Source organism: Nelumbo nucifera, chromosome 1 (assembly GCF_055504915.1).
Source record: "Nelumbo nucifera cultivar China Antique chromosome 1, China Antique-T2T, whole genome shotgun sequence".
Taxonomy (NCBI): Eukaryota; Viridiplantae; Streptophyta; class Magnoliopsida; order Proteales; family Nelumbonaceae; genus Nelumbo; species Nelumbo nucifera.
In genome coordinates this window covers 188,983,827-188,998,547 of record NC_142649.1, presented here as the reverse complement: position 1 = coordinate 188,998,547, position 14,721 = coordinate 188,983,827, and the positions used below count along the sequence as shown (strand labels likewise).

Sequence of the window (14,721 nt, the reverse complement as noted above, 5' to 3'; positions counted from 1 at the left end):
GGGTCAGATCGAATAAGCTTGATTAATGATAGGGTCAGATCTTTGAACCAAGCCTGTAGCCTGTTTATTTTCTTGTTGGTTCAGAACTGGTCTATGCAATTTGACCAACACCCTATCCATTTTAAAGGTCAAGTGGAGATCTCATCGAAGTTCGTTTTGGACTTGAAAATGTTTCCCTTGCAAGACAAAGTGAATATGATCATTGACAAGAACAATTGGATATTTTTCACTTTTTTTCTTGGCATAGGACCTTAAAAATAAATTTTCATTAAAGCCATTAATTGAGTCTACCCACACAACTAATCTTATTCGCTTTTACCTTACCAGAAATTTGAGGGTGGGGACTAGGGAGTCGAGAGAAAGAAAGGGAAAAGAAAGTATAAACCATTTATTTAATTGGTTTTCATACAACAATGAGTCTAAATTGTCTTTACAATTCACAAATCCCATTGCGGCATTGTCCACAAGAGAAAGGGAAAGTGCAGCACTTACAAGTATCAGCCCCCAATTAAGTATGCAAGAACACATTGTAAATGCCTCCCAAGGTCATCAATTGAGTTTTGGGGTGCAATTGTGTATTATTTGTTAATTGTTCACCAACCAAATACACAACAAAGTTCTGATGAAACCCCCATGCACTTAATTCAGAGATACTGGCAGCATGAAAGTGATTTTATCCAATAAAAACTGCAATTATCCCTTCTGAAACCTCTATCCCGAGTCTTCTGCTCTCATAAATGGCAAGACTATCTCGCAAGAAAAAGAAAACTCAAAACAGGGAGATCAGATTTGGGGTCAGTAGAGGATACAAAAAGGAGAAATTTGCACTTACAGTTCATTTCCATGCTGATTCGCCATCATGAGCATAAATTTATAATCTTCCTTCTGCTTCATTCAAATGCAAGCCTCTGGGCACCAACTAATGAAGCGTATTGGCCTTTCCTAGACAACAATTCAAAATGGGTGCCTAGTTCTGCAATCTTCCCATCTGAACAAAGAGCAATTTGATGTGCATTCTGGACAGTGCTTAACCTATGAGCAATCACCAATGTGGTTCTTCCTTTCATCAGATGGGTAAGAGCCTCCTGAACCAGGCGCTCACTAACTGTGTCTAAAGCACTTGTTGCCTGCAGCAGAGTAACATAAAATTTAACAATTTCAGAGAACACATGTAGACAGAGGAGATGTCTGAAAGCATACCTCATCAAGAATCAGAATAGGAGCATTCTTGAGCAGAGCCCTGGCAATGGCAATTCTCTGCAAATAGGAAGAGTGGAATACCTTATACAATTATTTCAAATCTCTTTTCACTGATGTCAGGCATCCCTGAAACTTAGCTCTATTACCTGCCTCTGTCCACCACTCAACAGGCTTCCGCGTTCACCAACAAGAGTGTCATAACCCTTCAAGCCAAGCAAAAAAAATGAGAAATTTTCTAAAAGGTACAACTGTATGATCCACCTGAAACATATTTCAAGGGTAACAAACCTGTGGAAGAGAAATTATGAATTCATGAGCATTTGCAGCTTTGGCCGCCTTAATCACATCATCTTTTGAGACATTATCATCTGGCAGCCCATATGCAATATTTTCTCCAACAGACATAGAGAACAGAACAGGTTCCTGCATCCATTGTTTTGGAGAGAGAGCAATAACATGATTTTTTTTTTTTAAGCAGGTATACTCTTAGGAGTAACTTCTACTGTATGCTCAAACTAAAATGGTAGTTTCAGAAGTGCAAAGAAGACAAAAATGGTATGCCACATGTTTATATTACAACTGTTTGAAGATGTACATAAGTACCTGATTCACTATGGAGACAACTCGGGCCCATTCACTCTTATCGAAAGTTCTTACATCCTCACCTGCAACTGTTATGCGACCTCTTGTTGGCTAAAAATGCCAGGTAGTACATATTAGAATTCTATCAACTCTCAAGTCACCAGATGAGGAAAAAAGTGGATTTATATGGAAAAAGAAACTACACCTCATAGAAACGTGCCAGTAGCTGCACAATTGTACTTTTTCCTGCACCACTAGGACCAACTAGAGCTGTTATAGTTCCACATTTTAGCTTTAAATTAAGACCATTTAATATTTCCACATCGGGCCTCAAAGGATAAGAGAAGTACACATCTGTGAAAGAAATTGAGAGGTATTAGTCGGAAAACTGTGAGTAAATTAAGATCCCTGTATATTATCACAACATCCTAGGGAATACTGGACTGACCAAAGAAAATACAATTGTGGCACCAAAGGCAATGCAGTGCTAATTAGATACAATATTCAAAATATTAAACCAACCTTCTCACCCATATACACCAGGACTACAGAAAGAATGGTTAGAAGTTGCAAGTCAAAAATGAACATCACTGAAGCAGGTCAGTTTCCAGTTGTATCAAGACAGAGGTCAGTTGAGCTAGTTTAAAAAATCCATGGCCAAGTCCTTTGCTGGGTGAATCATCAACCAACAATGACTCAGCCAAGCCATGGCACCTTCATGGAAAGGAGTTCTTTTTTTTTGATAATTGAGAATTAATTTTATTAACCAAGAAGAATAAAACTTTACAAGCATCCCTTGGAGAGGCACAAGATGCAGCCTCCCCTAAGCATTACAAGTGATCAGAAATAAAGATTACAAAGCTGCCCAAAATAACTGATCCCTAGAGGACCCCTGTTAGCAAGAAAATCAGCCAAGGCATTTGCCTCCCTACCTACCCACTGGAATCTACACATCATGTGTGTTGTTAAGCATTTCACTTTTTTTTTTTATGAGATCCCTATAACTCCAAACCACTGAGTCTGGATTTGACAACCAGCCCAGTGCCCACTATCACTTTAGAATCCCCTTCAATTAGCAAGTTCTCCACTCCTAATTGTTTGGCAATCTGAATCCTTGTACTGCGGCCAACATCTCAGCTCTGGTGGAATCCCCTATCCCCACCGGGCCTGAAAAAAAAAAAAAGAGATGATGTTGCCATTCTCATTCCTCAGGATTCCTCCTATGCCAGACAGTCCCGGATTACCTTGACTACTTCCATCAAAATTCGATTTAATAACCCCTTCCGATGGAGTTACCTAGCCTGTTGCAGTTCTGTTTTTCCTAACTGAAGTGTGTGCAATTGCAGCCCAATTTCTCCAGATATCATCAAAGGAGAAAGAGTTGAAAGAAACCAGGGATTTCGGCCAATGAATAGCCCTAGTTAAAAATTACCCACATTCTTTTCCTTCATTTTCCAGGATTAACAACATGGTCAAATGTTGAGTAAAGGAGAAATGACGAAAAAGATACATCCAAAAGGCATTCTTTAATCGTAATGCACCCAAAATGACATCCACACACACACACAAAAAAAAAAAAAAAAGAAAGATAACAAAAATGTCATTACCCAACTCTGGTCTCAGCTATCTGGTGCCTTGGGAGGGGTAGACTGGATACAGTCCTAACCTTTGCGTTAAAAAAAAAAAATTGCACAAAGTGGCCGCTTTCAGGCTTGAACCCCATTAGAACACTTTCTGGCCCAAGATTTTACCATTATACCAAGTAATGATCCCCATAACCAAAAGAAAAACATAATGAGTAAGGAAGATGTGTTTTTTATTTCCTTTCGCAAAAATAAAAAAAGGAAATTCAAAATTGAAATCTCAGACATTTAAAACTAGGTTTTAATACCTTCAAGACAAATGTCGCCAGACCAAGCTAGAGCACACCCACTATTAATTGATTTTAAAGCTGTCATGTAATGAGTATTTAGAGCTTGATTGTTCTCAGTGGAACCATTGGCATAGAATAATCGGAGATTGTCATCATCCACTTCATTTTTGTTGAGTTCTCTTTCTAAACCATAAGCAAGGGATTCATCAATTTCAGTCCCAGATAAAACAGAATTAATCCTCTCAATAGCAGCAAGACTGCCACGAAGATCACCAAGTGTGTTAACAAATCCTTGAACCTGGACCACTTATTAGATCAGATAGTACACCATAGGATGGAAATGGTATGACCAAAATGCAGAATAACTTACAGCAAAAGTCAATGTGAAAGTGTATCCAATAAATGAAGCCACAGTTCCAACAGAAAGTTCACCCTGCAAGCAGAGCAGTCAAACATCTTAAACAATTATAATAGATTAGGTATGAGTAGCAAATATTAATTTAGCAACAGCAAAACCTGGACTATATGATCAGACAGAACCATTTAAAGCCTTATAATCCTGCCTCGGGGAATGGAAACATGTTCAATGAAAAGGTAAGATATGGTATATCAATGAAAAGAAGATAAGGTTAAGATAAGAACTTATCAAGTAGAAGTGCTTACTGCCTTTACTTTGCTCCCTCCAAGACAGTACAGGGCCATCAAAGAAATATAAACAACTACTCTAGTCAGAGACTCATTAGAAGATTTGAAAGTTCCAAGCTTCATGCCACTGCTCTGGTAAGCACGAATCTGCAAGCACAAAATGGAACTTAATGGTTCCCAAGAATATTTGTACATCCACGACCTCTATAAAGAAACAAACCTTACCTGCTTACCAAACATTGACATTTGACGCTTTTCACCACCAAAAGATCTCACCTGCAGCAAATATCATTACTAGAGTTAATCGTAAAAATGTAGAAAAATACAGCTTTATCACCCACGCCCAATAAGATATTTTCTCTGGTCTGATGACATATGCAAGTAACAGATATTCCTTGACAAAGGGATATCATAAATCCACCAAAAGTAGAAAAAAACATTTAATTATAGAATTTTGAGAACTTACAGTACGGATGGCTGAAAACGTTTCAGTTGCACAATCAGATATGGATGCTTGGGCCATCCCATATGCTTTGAATACAGGTACAGTTGAGCGCTTGTATACAGCTTATGTGTTTAAGGTATAGTTAAAATCAGCAGAAATTAAACATGAATAGTTGAACCAAGAGCGATTAATGTATTTCCAAAATTAAATAGCTATAGTCAACTTCATTGTTGAAAGAGAACAGGATCAATAAAAGTAGCACATACATTTAGCAATAGCCAACCCCAAACTTTGTGAAATTTATCAAATGGAAAAATAAACCATGACTTGCCAAGTAATTTTCACCCAAAACTTGTCCCTTGGATGGAGTGTATTGATGGGAATGCATGTGGCCCTGTATCACATGGAAGATTCCTAGGACATTTAGACTTCATCATTATACAGTTAAAGTGATGGGCAATCCTTTTTTCCCAATCACTATCCTTGTACCTCTTAATTTATTGGAGTTTTTATTGTTTGATATCAAGTTATTAACCATTGGGATCATGGTTTTCATCAATTTATATCAAGTTGTTAACCATTGAGATACTTTCTTTTCAACAAACAATAGCCCAAGATAAATGATCTTGGTTTGGACATGTGGCAAGAGTTCTTGTCCTGAAATGTGCCCCATGGGTTTAAGGTGTTGAAAATGCATGTGACCTTTAGGCTCCCAAATGAAGTGCCACTTAGAGAATCCCCAAGTTAGAGTTATATAAACAATAAAATAGAAAGGTGTGTTATACTAATACATGTATACATGCTATATGTACATGTATACACCAACTTATTAAAGCTACATGAAGCAATAGACACTTTACAACAATAATTTCAAAGAGAAAGAATTACCAACTAAAACAGACACAGAAAGCATCAGTAGTCCCAGAATTGGAGCAAGCTGGGGAGATAGTGCAAACAGTATGCATATGGTTCCCACAACCTGCAAGAATGAATCAACGGTCACATTACAAAATTTTAAACTGATGAGATCAAAAGACCGTGATAGAACAAATCTGAAACTCCTATAGATGATACAGTAGATGTGTTTCAGAACTCCTAACAGAAGTTAGTTGTCAACTAGCAACATAATTACGCAATATAAACGATGAGGTTTAGAAGACTGACCATCATTTGTGACTTTTTAGTTAAAACATGTCCAAGTTATGTCATTTTAACAATCAATATATGTACGGAATCATGGCAACACAAAGATTGCCTTTCATAGTTTAGAGTTACTTGCCTCAGAAAGTGCTCTAAACCCACGATCCCTTGCGATGTTTTCGCTCACAACATCTTTAAGAGATCCCAAATCAGATGTCAACAAACCATTCAGTTCACCAACCTGATTGAAACCAAAACAAAGTAAAAGTAACTGAACCTGATGACATGGCATACCTACCATAAAACAATAGTGACTTCACTGGGGAAAGAAGATAAAGAAGGAACAAAAGAAGTTCACAAATTACATTTGCAATCATGCCAAGAGACCAAGAAAGACCTTAATAGTTGACAAAGTGAAACTCAGAAGTTAATATGAGAATAGTCAAGTTATTGATGAAAGATTTTTGTTTGTTAGCAGTAAGAAATATAAGCAGCACGACTTCTAATGACTAAGTATACAGTATCAATGTTCTAGGTCACTGCCACAAAAAGTTCAACTCATGTAAAAGATGTGCTTAAAAAGGCCCTTTTTTAATTGCAAATGTTTCCTTTCATCTAAACATACACAATTACAAGTGGATATCTTAGATCTTTTTGTCAAACACAAGAATAATGAAATATCCATGTTCACCAACGCAAGCAAATATATGTTGGGATTGTGTCTTATTTTACAACCACTAGATTAATTTTAATCTAACAGTTGGTGTGGTCCCTCTTTAGGTTGAAGAGGTTTTACATATAAAAGCTTTCTTTTGTATGTAGGGTTAAGGCTTTTTGGAGAGAACGTGTGAGAAAAATACAGAGTGCTCTTGGTGTGAGAGTGGGTTTTTTTCTCTTGTTTTTGTTTTTCGGGTTGAGAGAAATGGGAGAACGGGTGTACAAGGGTTAAGGGTTGGTTCAGGCTGCAAGCCACAAGGTACTTGTATTGTTTCTCAGTTTCTTTCATAGTGAAGAACAAGTTTCGTCTTTCCCGTGGACGTAGGCGGTAAGGCCGAACCACGTAAATCTTTGTGTTCTTTGTGGTGCTTGTTTTTATTTGTCTTTGCTTGGACTTCATCATTTTTGTTGCTATTAGATTTCTCATGGTTGCTATTTCAAATACCTTGTAATTTTATACTGTGGGTGGTTGTTGTGAGGCCCCAACAAAGTGGTATCAGAGAGGAAGGAATATAGATGTTCTATGCATATTTGCACTAGGAAGGAATATTTTGACACGTTCCAAGAGAGGAAGACAAGTGGTCTCCTTGGGTGATGGATCTATGTGTAACATCACAGGTGTTGGAACAATGAAAATCAAAATGTTTGATGGAGTGGTTTGCACTTTGGGTGGTATGGCGTATGTCCCAAAAATGTGTAGGATCTAATATCACTTAGCCGGTTAGAATCCAAGGGATGCAAGGTTTTTGCTGTAGGTGGAGCCATGAAAATCACACGTGGCAATATGGTCCTAATGAAGGGAGAAAAATGCAAGGATTTGTATCATCTATTTGGGAGTACAGTGGTTCCCAAGACCTCGATGGGATATTAGAAACAGAATGCGCAAGGTAGTGTGGCCACATGGAGGGTCTCTTTTGCAAATAGAGTGGAGACAAGTGCTGCAAGTTTCCAAGGTATAGATGATGGTGAGAGGAAGACTCTTGTTGGAAGAGAAGGACTGAGGTCCCTCTCTGAAATTAACTAGGATTGTTAGCTTGGGTACAGTTACACAAGTACATTGGCCGTTTTGTTTGAATCAGGTGGAATCAGGGCCGAGTGGTTCATGTTATGTGTAGTTGGTGGTATTTTACAAGGCCAATGCAGGCTTGTGATATTTGCAAATAGTATATCTCTAAGGTGGTTGGAAAATAAGTCAAGGTGGAGATTGTTGGGATTGTGTCTTATTTTACAACCGTTGGATTAATTTTAATCTAACAGTTGGTGTGGTCCCTCTTTAAGTTAAAGAGGTTTTACATATAAAAGCTTTCTTTTGTATGTAGGGTTAAGGCTTTTGGAGAGAAGATGTGAGAGAAAAATACAGAGTGCTCTTGATATGAAAGTGGGTTTTTTCTCTTGATTTTGTTCTTTGGATTGAGAGAAAAGGGAGAACGGGTGTACAAGGGTTAAGGGTTGCTTCGAGCTGCAAGCCACAAGGTACTTGTATTGTTTCTCAATTTCTTTCATAGTGAATAACAGGTTTCGTCTCTCCCGTGGACATAGGCGGTAAGGCTGAACCACGTAAATCTTTGTGTTCTTTGTGGTGCTTGTTTTTTATTTATCTTTGCTTGGATTTCATCATTTTTGCTGCTATTAGATTTCTCGTGGTTGCTATTTCAAATACCTTGTGATTTTATATTATGGGTGGTTGTTGTGAGACCCCAACAATATCAAGCAGAGGCAGTTGCAACTAGGGGTGCAATCTAGTCAAGATGATCCAAACTTGTATATGTCTTGGCTCGGCTTGATTAAAACACTATTAAACTTTGAGTTCAAGTTTGAGTTTGATTAAATATTCAATGAGCTCAAGTTTGGCTCAAAAGCTCAAAAATGAATATATTTTTATATATTATACATATTATAATATATAGTATATTATTATATGTATAGAATATAAAAATATAGTTTACATAAAAATTATTTTCGTAATATATTATAAAATATGTTTTATATTCTATAATATATGTATGTAAATGCTAATTGAGCTAGGCTCATGAGCTTTCAAGCTGAACTTTTTATTAGTCGAGCTTGAGTTCAAAACTAATTGAGCTTAGCTCAAGATTCGAACTTGAGCCTGCACTATTCGATTAGAGCTCGATTCGAATGCAACCCTAGCTGCAGCTTAGCCCTGTGACTTTTTTTTTTTAGAAAAAGAAGGTAAGGTATTGTATTCATTACTTCAAAACATATACCTGCCCTGCATAACAAGACATTGCACAGACCATCATCCTTTCTGTATGCATAGATACAAATGGTGTATTGAAATAAAAAAAAAAAGGCTATACGCCCCATTTCTGAAATAATTGTGAGCCCCTACCCATGAATACAATCTTCCCTATAAACCTTTCAATGTATTTTCTTCTGTGCTGTATTCATTTTCAAAAAGCTTTCTATTTCTCTGTCCATGATGTCCCGACCACTTGTGACAAGAACTAGGGTGAGAATCAATCCACAATCGAGGAAAATGGAGTATAACTCTACTGATAAAAACTAGTTTGAGAAACTCTTATTTTTCTTAAAACTATCCTTATGATAGAACATCTGTACCCAAAGATTAGGCAAAACTGTTTTGAGAAGTTGCACTCTGTTGAAGTCCACAACCAGGCAGCATTTGTACGCATTTTTTTATAAGTAAAATAAAAATTTAATTAAAGATAAAGAAGTTACAAAAGAGGGTGACAAATCATCACCCGAATACATAGACCAACTTCCAGAATAAAGAACAAGCTCCACTTACGAATCTGATAATCCAGGAACTCTCCTAAACTATTTCCAGAATCCTCCTTTTCTAGCTGACTGAATTCTTGAAGACTCAGCAACCATTCTAACACTGATCTGCCCTCAGCCGCGACCATCTTGTCCAGGCTGCAGGCTTTGTCTTCAAAAGTCCTACTGCTACTCTCCTTCCAAATGTTCCAGAAAATTGCAGATGGGATACAGTTCCATACCTCCTAACAAAATAAACTGCACCAGCTCGGCCCACTCTCCTCTATTTGACCCCCAAATCTCATTCTCTAACCTTAGATCGAAAGACTCCAACTTTGTATCTTGCAGTAGTACAACATCTGGGCTGTATTTTCTCAAAAGATTTTTAACCACTTCTCTCCTCTTCCCATCTCTCAATCCCGTCACACTCCATGATAAAAGATTCACTTTCCTCACCTCCCCTGCCCCCTCTAACAGCCCTTCTATTCCTCTTCCACCAAACCTACTAATCTCCTATCCCCCTCTTCCCCTCCTTCAGAAATTCCCCAGGCAACCATTTTTTCTAGCTCCTCCCTTCTAGACCTTTTGTACTGATCAATAGCCTTTTTCACCACATAAGTCAGCCATCTCTTATGCAATGACTTACTCCTTGGACCTAATTATAAATTTACAAAGTAGATCACTTTATCACATTATCTCGATACGTGAAGTTATTTTACTTTGGTTACTGATATGAGAATATCTATTTTTAACAAATGAGGTACATTCCTGGTGAAAAGGTAAAAGATACCCTTGTTTGTGGTGACAAATATTATAAGAGTACCTTTTTGTTTTTAAAGCAAGTATTGCTTGACTAATGATTAGAGGTTTGCCACCTTTATCAAAATTGGAAAATGCCCAAATATCACATCTTTACTTGTAGTTGGCTCCAAAATAGCTTAAAAGAACACAAGGAAATGCAGATATTAAGTTCATACCTTGTATCGATCAAAAAACTCCACCTGCAGTAAGGGATAAAAAAGTCACATTTCAGAGCAACCAACTAAAATACTAGCATAAGAAAATGATTTTTTTATCAATCACAAGAAAATGATTTCTACTCGCAGAAATGAAAGAAGTTTTTGATTGCCAGTAGCCAAGAATTTACTTAAGAAAGTAATGTTGTGGACCTATTATGCATGAAGTTTAGGCATCTTCTTTCTTCACCAAGTAAATAAGAATTGCTAAAAGAAGGAAAAGAAGTGTTTTTCTGCAGTAATTTTACTCAACAAAGGTATTTTAAAACAATTCCTTGCTCCACAGGAAATCCAAGAAACTTGTAGCTGATTAAAGAAACAAAGGTTCCATTTCAACATCAAAATGGCTTCATAAAAATATCTAAACATAACAATATCATGATCTATGTTATACCTGTTATAGGTGCAATAGGATGCTACTATGAATGTGCAAGAGGGTAGAACAGTAAATGCAGGACTCAGGAGTTAGAGGACTTATTGGATTATGCATGTCTAAAACACTGTCCTTTAAGCAGAATTCTGCCTCCTCTGGATCAAGTCCAGTGCAGTACAGGAAAACTAGCATTCTGCTCTAGGATTCAACAGCCTTGGAAGGCGCTCAGTGACCGTGCACTCGGAATACTGAGTTACATGAACAATAACAATCTTCAACTTGGCAATAAAAGCAGGTGTGTGATAAGAGAATGATGTGTGTGCAGTGACTGACTCGAGCATTGGTATAAACAGAAACATTTCTACAAGTGAGAAAGGAGGTGACTCTTCTAAGAGAAACCATGGAAAGAAGAGATGCAGATTTTAGTTTGAAGTGGAAATGAAAAGTCGTTTGTTTTAAATTCAAAAAGTCATTTGGTTTGAAGTAAAAAGGAAAAGTCACAAATGGTTGAAGTTTAAAATGACATGTCATAAAAGATATGTGGGCAAATAATCCACACCCACACCTGACCCGACCCAGCCCGGTTCGGAACATGTGTGTGATAAAGGATTCCCAACCATGAACCACCACCCAAGCCAAGAGATGGCAAAGGCCAACTCCTAGTAAAAAGTTCAAAACTTTCCTGTAATTATCCCATGTGGGATTTAAGCAGAACACTAGGAAAGAAAAGTGCCTCAAAAGTGGAGAAAATTTTGAAATTTGGCTAAAGCTCAAAATAGAGTTTGTGTTGGCATGAAAATACAAGAGTGGGTGTGTGCAATTAAGTGCAAAAGACAAAATTACCCTTACTGAACTTTTGAATCACACCTATTGTTGATTAACAAAACTACCGCAATACCTACTAGTGTATGTACATTGCACTTTTCATTTTAGTCTACTTTTATGTATAAACCTCAGGTTTGGAGACAAATTCAACCCCCCATAACTTGCCAATTGCCACCTATCCCTTGTTTTGAGCATCAGGGCCTACCATTATATCATTCTTGCCTGGAAATTTGTCATACTAGATATAGAAGAGTGAAGAGTATAATTATCTCATGTTTACTGCATTTAATTAAAGGGTATAGAAATTCACCCACCTACCCACACACAAGCCATTTAGAAAGGAAACATTTTTTACATGATGACAAGTGGATAAGATTGTTCAAGTAATTATCTCATGTTTAGAAGAGTGAAGAGTATAATTATCTCATGTTTACTGCATTTAATTAAAGGGTATAGAAATTCACCCACCCACCCACACACAAGCCATTTAGAAAGGAAACATTTTTTTCATGATGACAAGTGGATAAGATTGTTCAAGTAATTTTAGGGCAAGTTGTGATTTCAATACACCCAAAATATTCAGATGTCTTTAGAAGTTTAGCTGTAGAGGATGATCCTCAAATGTTTCAAAAACCTGGATCATACGGTATTACTACCTTTGTTTAATTTTTGGTGGAAGTATCACTACTCACCACCAGGACACATAAATGCTTATCATTGCTGTTTTATAGTTTAATCTAGCCCGAGAACAAGTTTCTTTGAACCCCATTGTAAAACATTATTACAATGAATAGTATGTGCTCATGCTATGTTTATTTAACCAAGTCTCAAAAACTTGTTTTTGTAAACCCCATTAGACAATACTACTACCATGAATGCCATGGGCCCATTCTTCTAACCTAGCATCTGGCATATGCATTTGCAAATGTTTAGTTACACTCTACTTTATCTAGCCACAGAAGTTAGTATGTTACTAAATGTTATCAACGTCAACCAGTAGAAGTGATAAAGACCATTATCAAAACATTGACTAGCCAACAATTAGTCAATTGACTAATCAGTTAAGGGCTATATGCATGACTAACTAGTCAACCAATGCCAATGGTATGGTTTCCTAGGGCAACTAAGGATCAACTAGGTTGACTAACAACTACTTTGCCTGGTTGACTATAAATTCACTATTTTAAACTTTTAGTTGTGTGTTTATCTTTAGCTTTAAAATAGTATTGCAGAGCTCTTTAAATTGTTATGCACTTGAATTGCTTAAAACATTTCTAATTGATAAGCAGGACCTAGAAGGAAAGAGAAATGGCGGTGGGTTTCTTTTTAAGTCTTTTTTCCTACCTGTAGTGGGCTAAGAGTTGCTATAACAAGGGGAGACATCAGATGCTTTTTTTTTCTTGAGAAAAGGTAATGTAATTTTATTAAACTCTAGAATGAGCAGAAGTACAATACCCCCCACCACCAAGGCCCAAGGGCAGGAATCAGTCCCCCACACCCCGCTCCCCCATACAAAGTTACAATTCAAATAAGCTCCTTGCCCCTAGGCCAGAGGATTGAAGCCCTTTTGCAACCGAAACCCAAGATACCAGCCTGCCAAAAGAAAAAGCAATTAAAACATCCAAATCATTGGAGGCATTCTGGAACAACTGCCTATTTCTTTCAGACCAATGGGTGCTTAACACTGCAGCCATATACTAAATGTTCTATGCAATATCCTTTATTATTATTATTATTATTTTTTTTTTGGGGGGGGGGGTGGGGAAGACTTGCAGACTTCATTAACTAATATACAAGATTGCATCTTTATATTAAATTCGTACATATTATTGCCTATGAAGGCCAAAACAACTAGTCATTAACTCATCGAACTGACAAGACTGGAAAAAGATATATAGAAATTAGGATATCATCTGCACGGAGTGGAAGAGAGAATCGGTGGCAAGGCAACATGGCGAAGGAAAAAAAATTCTTTTACAATTCTTCACAAAATAGAGAATTGGTTAAATACCTTCTGAATCAATATCCTTCTAAAAACCTGGGCTCTTAGGGCTGCCATCACCTTCTCCCAGATCATATTCATGTTTATAACGAAAATAATCGTGAAAATTGGCTCCATTATGTACAAAATTCCAACCTTGCTGAGCAATTCCCATAAGGGCTCTGGTCTTGCCCCTATAAGTACTTCAAAAAATCGCCCTGCAATACGTGGAGTACTAAAAATAAATAAAAGAAGCGTCATATAATCAGTGATTAGGGAAATATTTATATCACGTTTATGTAATTATCAAGATGAGATGCTGTTCTCTTTTGCAGATTTGTTATTTCCATGATTTAAGAATTTCTAGTGAATTGCTTTAACTGGAAAACAGGGAAACCGCACCGAAAAGTATTTAATTCTCAACATCAAACCATGTCTTACCTGAAAATATAGGCATGGAAAGAGTGCAGGTCGTGCAACCCACGAGTGTAACAACTGAAACTACAAGTCTTAACTTGTGCCGAAGCAATAGGCTCCAAATGACACCCCAGTTTATCGCGGTTGGTGATTGAGCAGTAATTATTGGATTCGAATCCTCAACCTTGGGATTTTCACCGCTAATATTCGGATCAAAAGCTGGAGCAGATACGTATGCAGCAGAGCGAATGCCGTTTAATCTTCTCTGGGTCCCAGAAAAATGTGGCGGGAAGAGCTTCAACGGTTGTTGGGAAATGCTTAGAGGCCACGGAAACAGTTCGGTTCTGGTGTTCCTCCGTGAATGGTGTTTTGGGAGGTTGAAGCGACTGAGAGTAGGGAAATGAAGAGCCGCTGCAGACGCCATGGCTGCTTTTTTATGAACTTCTGGTAAGAGAAGCGGCTCCCGGCCTGAGTACAGTTACTGAGTTCATTTGTTTTGTTTCTTCCGAGTTTTTGGATGGGCTGAAAAGAGCGTGTTTTCCACTCCATCTTGTCGGAACACCCTTCATAGCCACTAATAAGTCGGTTATCCGATTAAACAAAGGCAACTTGTATGATGCTGGAAGGTTTGATACCGGAAAAAGTCTGACCAATCATAACCCTCCGTCAATCTTGATGATACCGGTTGATGGGCTATCAGTTTGTAAAGATATCGTGCTTTTTTGGTATCTTAGCCGTCCGATTCATAGAGTTATTGGAATTGGA

At 37.5% G+C, this 14,721-nt stretch overlaps 1 protein-coding gene across 2 annotated transcripts; it reads right to left on the bottom strand.

The window, feature by feature from the left end:
- Positions 1-362: 362 nt before the first annotated feature.
- Positions 363-14,513, bottom strand: ABCB28 (non-intrinsic ABC protein 8). 2 transcript variants are annotated; one of them, XR_016080809.1, is made up of 17 exons: positions 13,981-14,513; positions 13,570-13,757; positions 10,322-10,345; positions 6,025-6,126; positions 5,634-5,724; positions 4,767-4,867; positions 4,526-4,576; positions 4,319-4,447; positions 4,026-4,088; positions 3,674-3,953; positions 1,988-2,136; positions 1,804-1,893; positions 1,489-1,623; positions 1,347-1,403; positions 1,201-1,257; positions 833-1,127; positions 363-746 (listed from the first exon to the last, which is right to left on the bottom strand). XR_016080809.1 is itself a non-coding variant. In XM_088895661.1 (16 exons), exons 1-16 carry the CDS (start codon positions 14,378-14,380, stop codon positions 891-893), a joined length of 2,154 nt encoding a protein of 717 aa, XP_088751787.1. In that variant the 5' UTR covers positions 14,381-14,513; the 3' UTR covers positions 363-890. The 2 variants fall into 2 exon arrangements, 1 of the variants encoding a protein (XP_088751787.1); XM_088895661.1 differs by having other exon boundaries at positions 363-1,127.
- Between the last annotated feature and the right edge of the window lie 208 nt (positions 14,514-14,721).

Bases quoted from the DNA above. Each gene is read 5' to 3' on its own strand.
- ABCB28 (XM_088895661.1), bottom strand. From the start codon at position 14,380: ATGGCGTCTGCAGCGGCTCTTCATTTCCCTACTCTCAGTCGCTTCAAC. The intron at 10,346-13,569 runs GTATTTAACCAA...CCCTTACTGCAG, and splicing joins GAAGGATATTGATTCAGAAG to GTGGAGTTTTTTGATCGATA. The intron at 1,258-1,346 runs GTAATAGAGCTA...TCCTATTTGCAG, and splicing joins TGAGTGGTGGACAGAGGCAG to AGAATTGCCATTGCCAGGGC.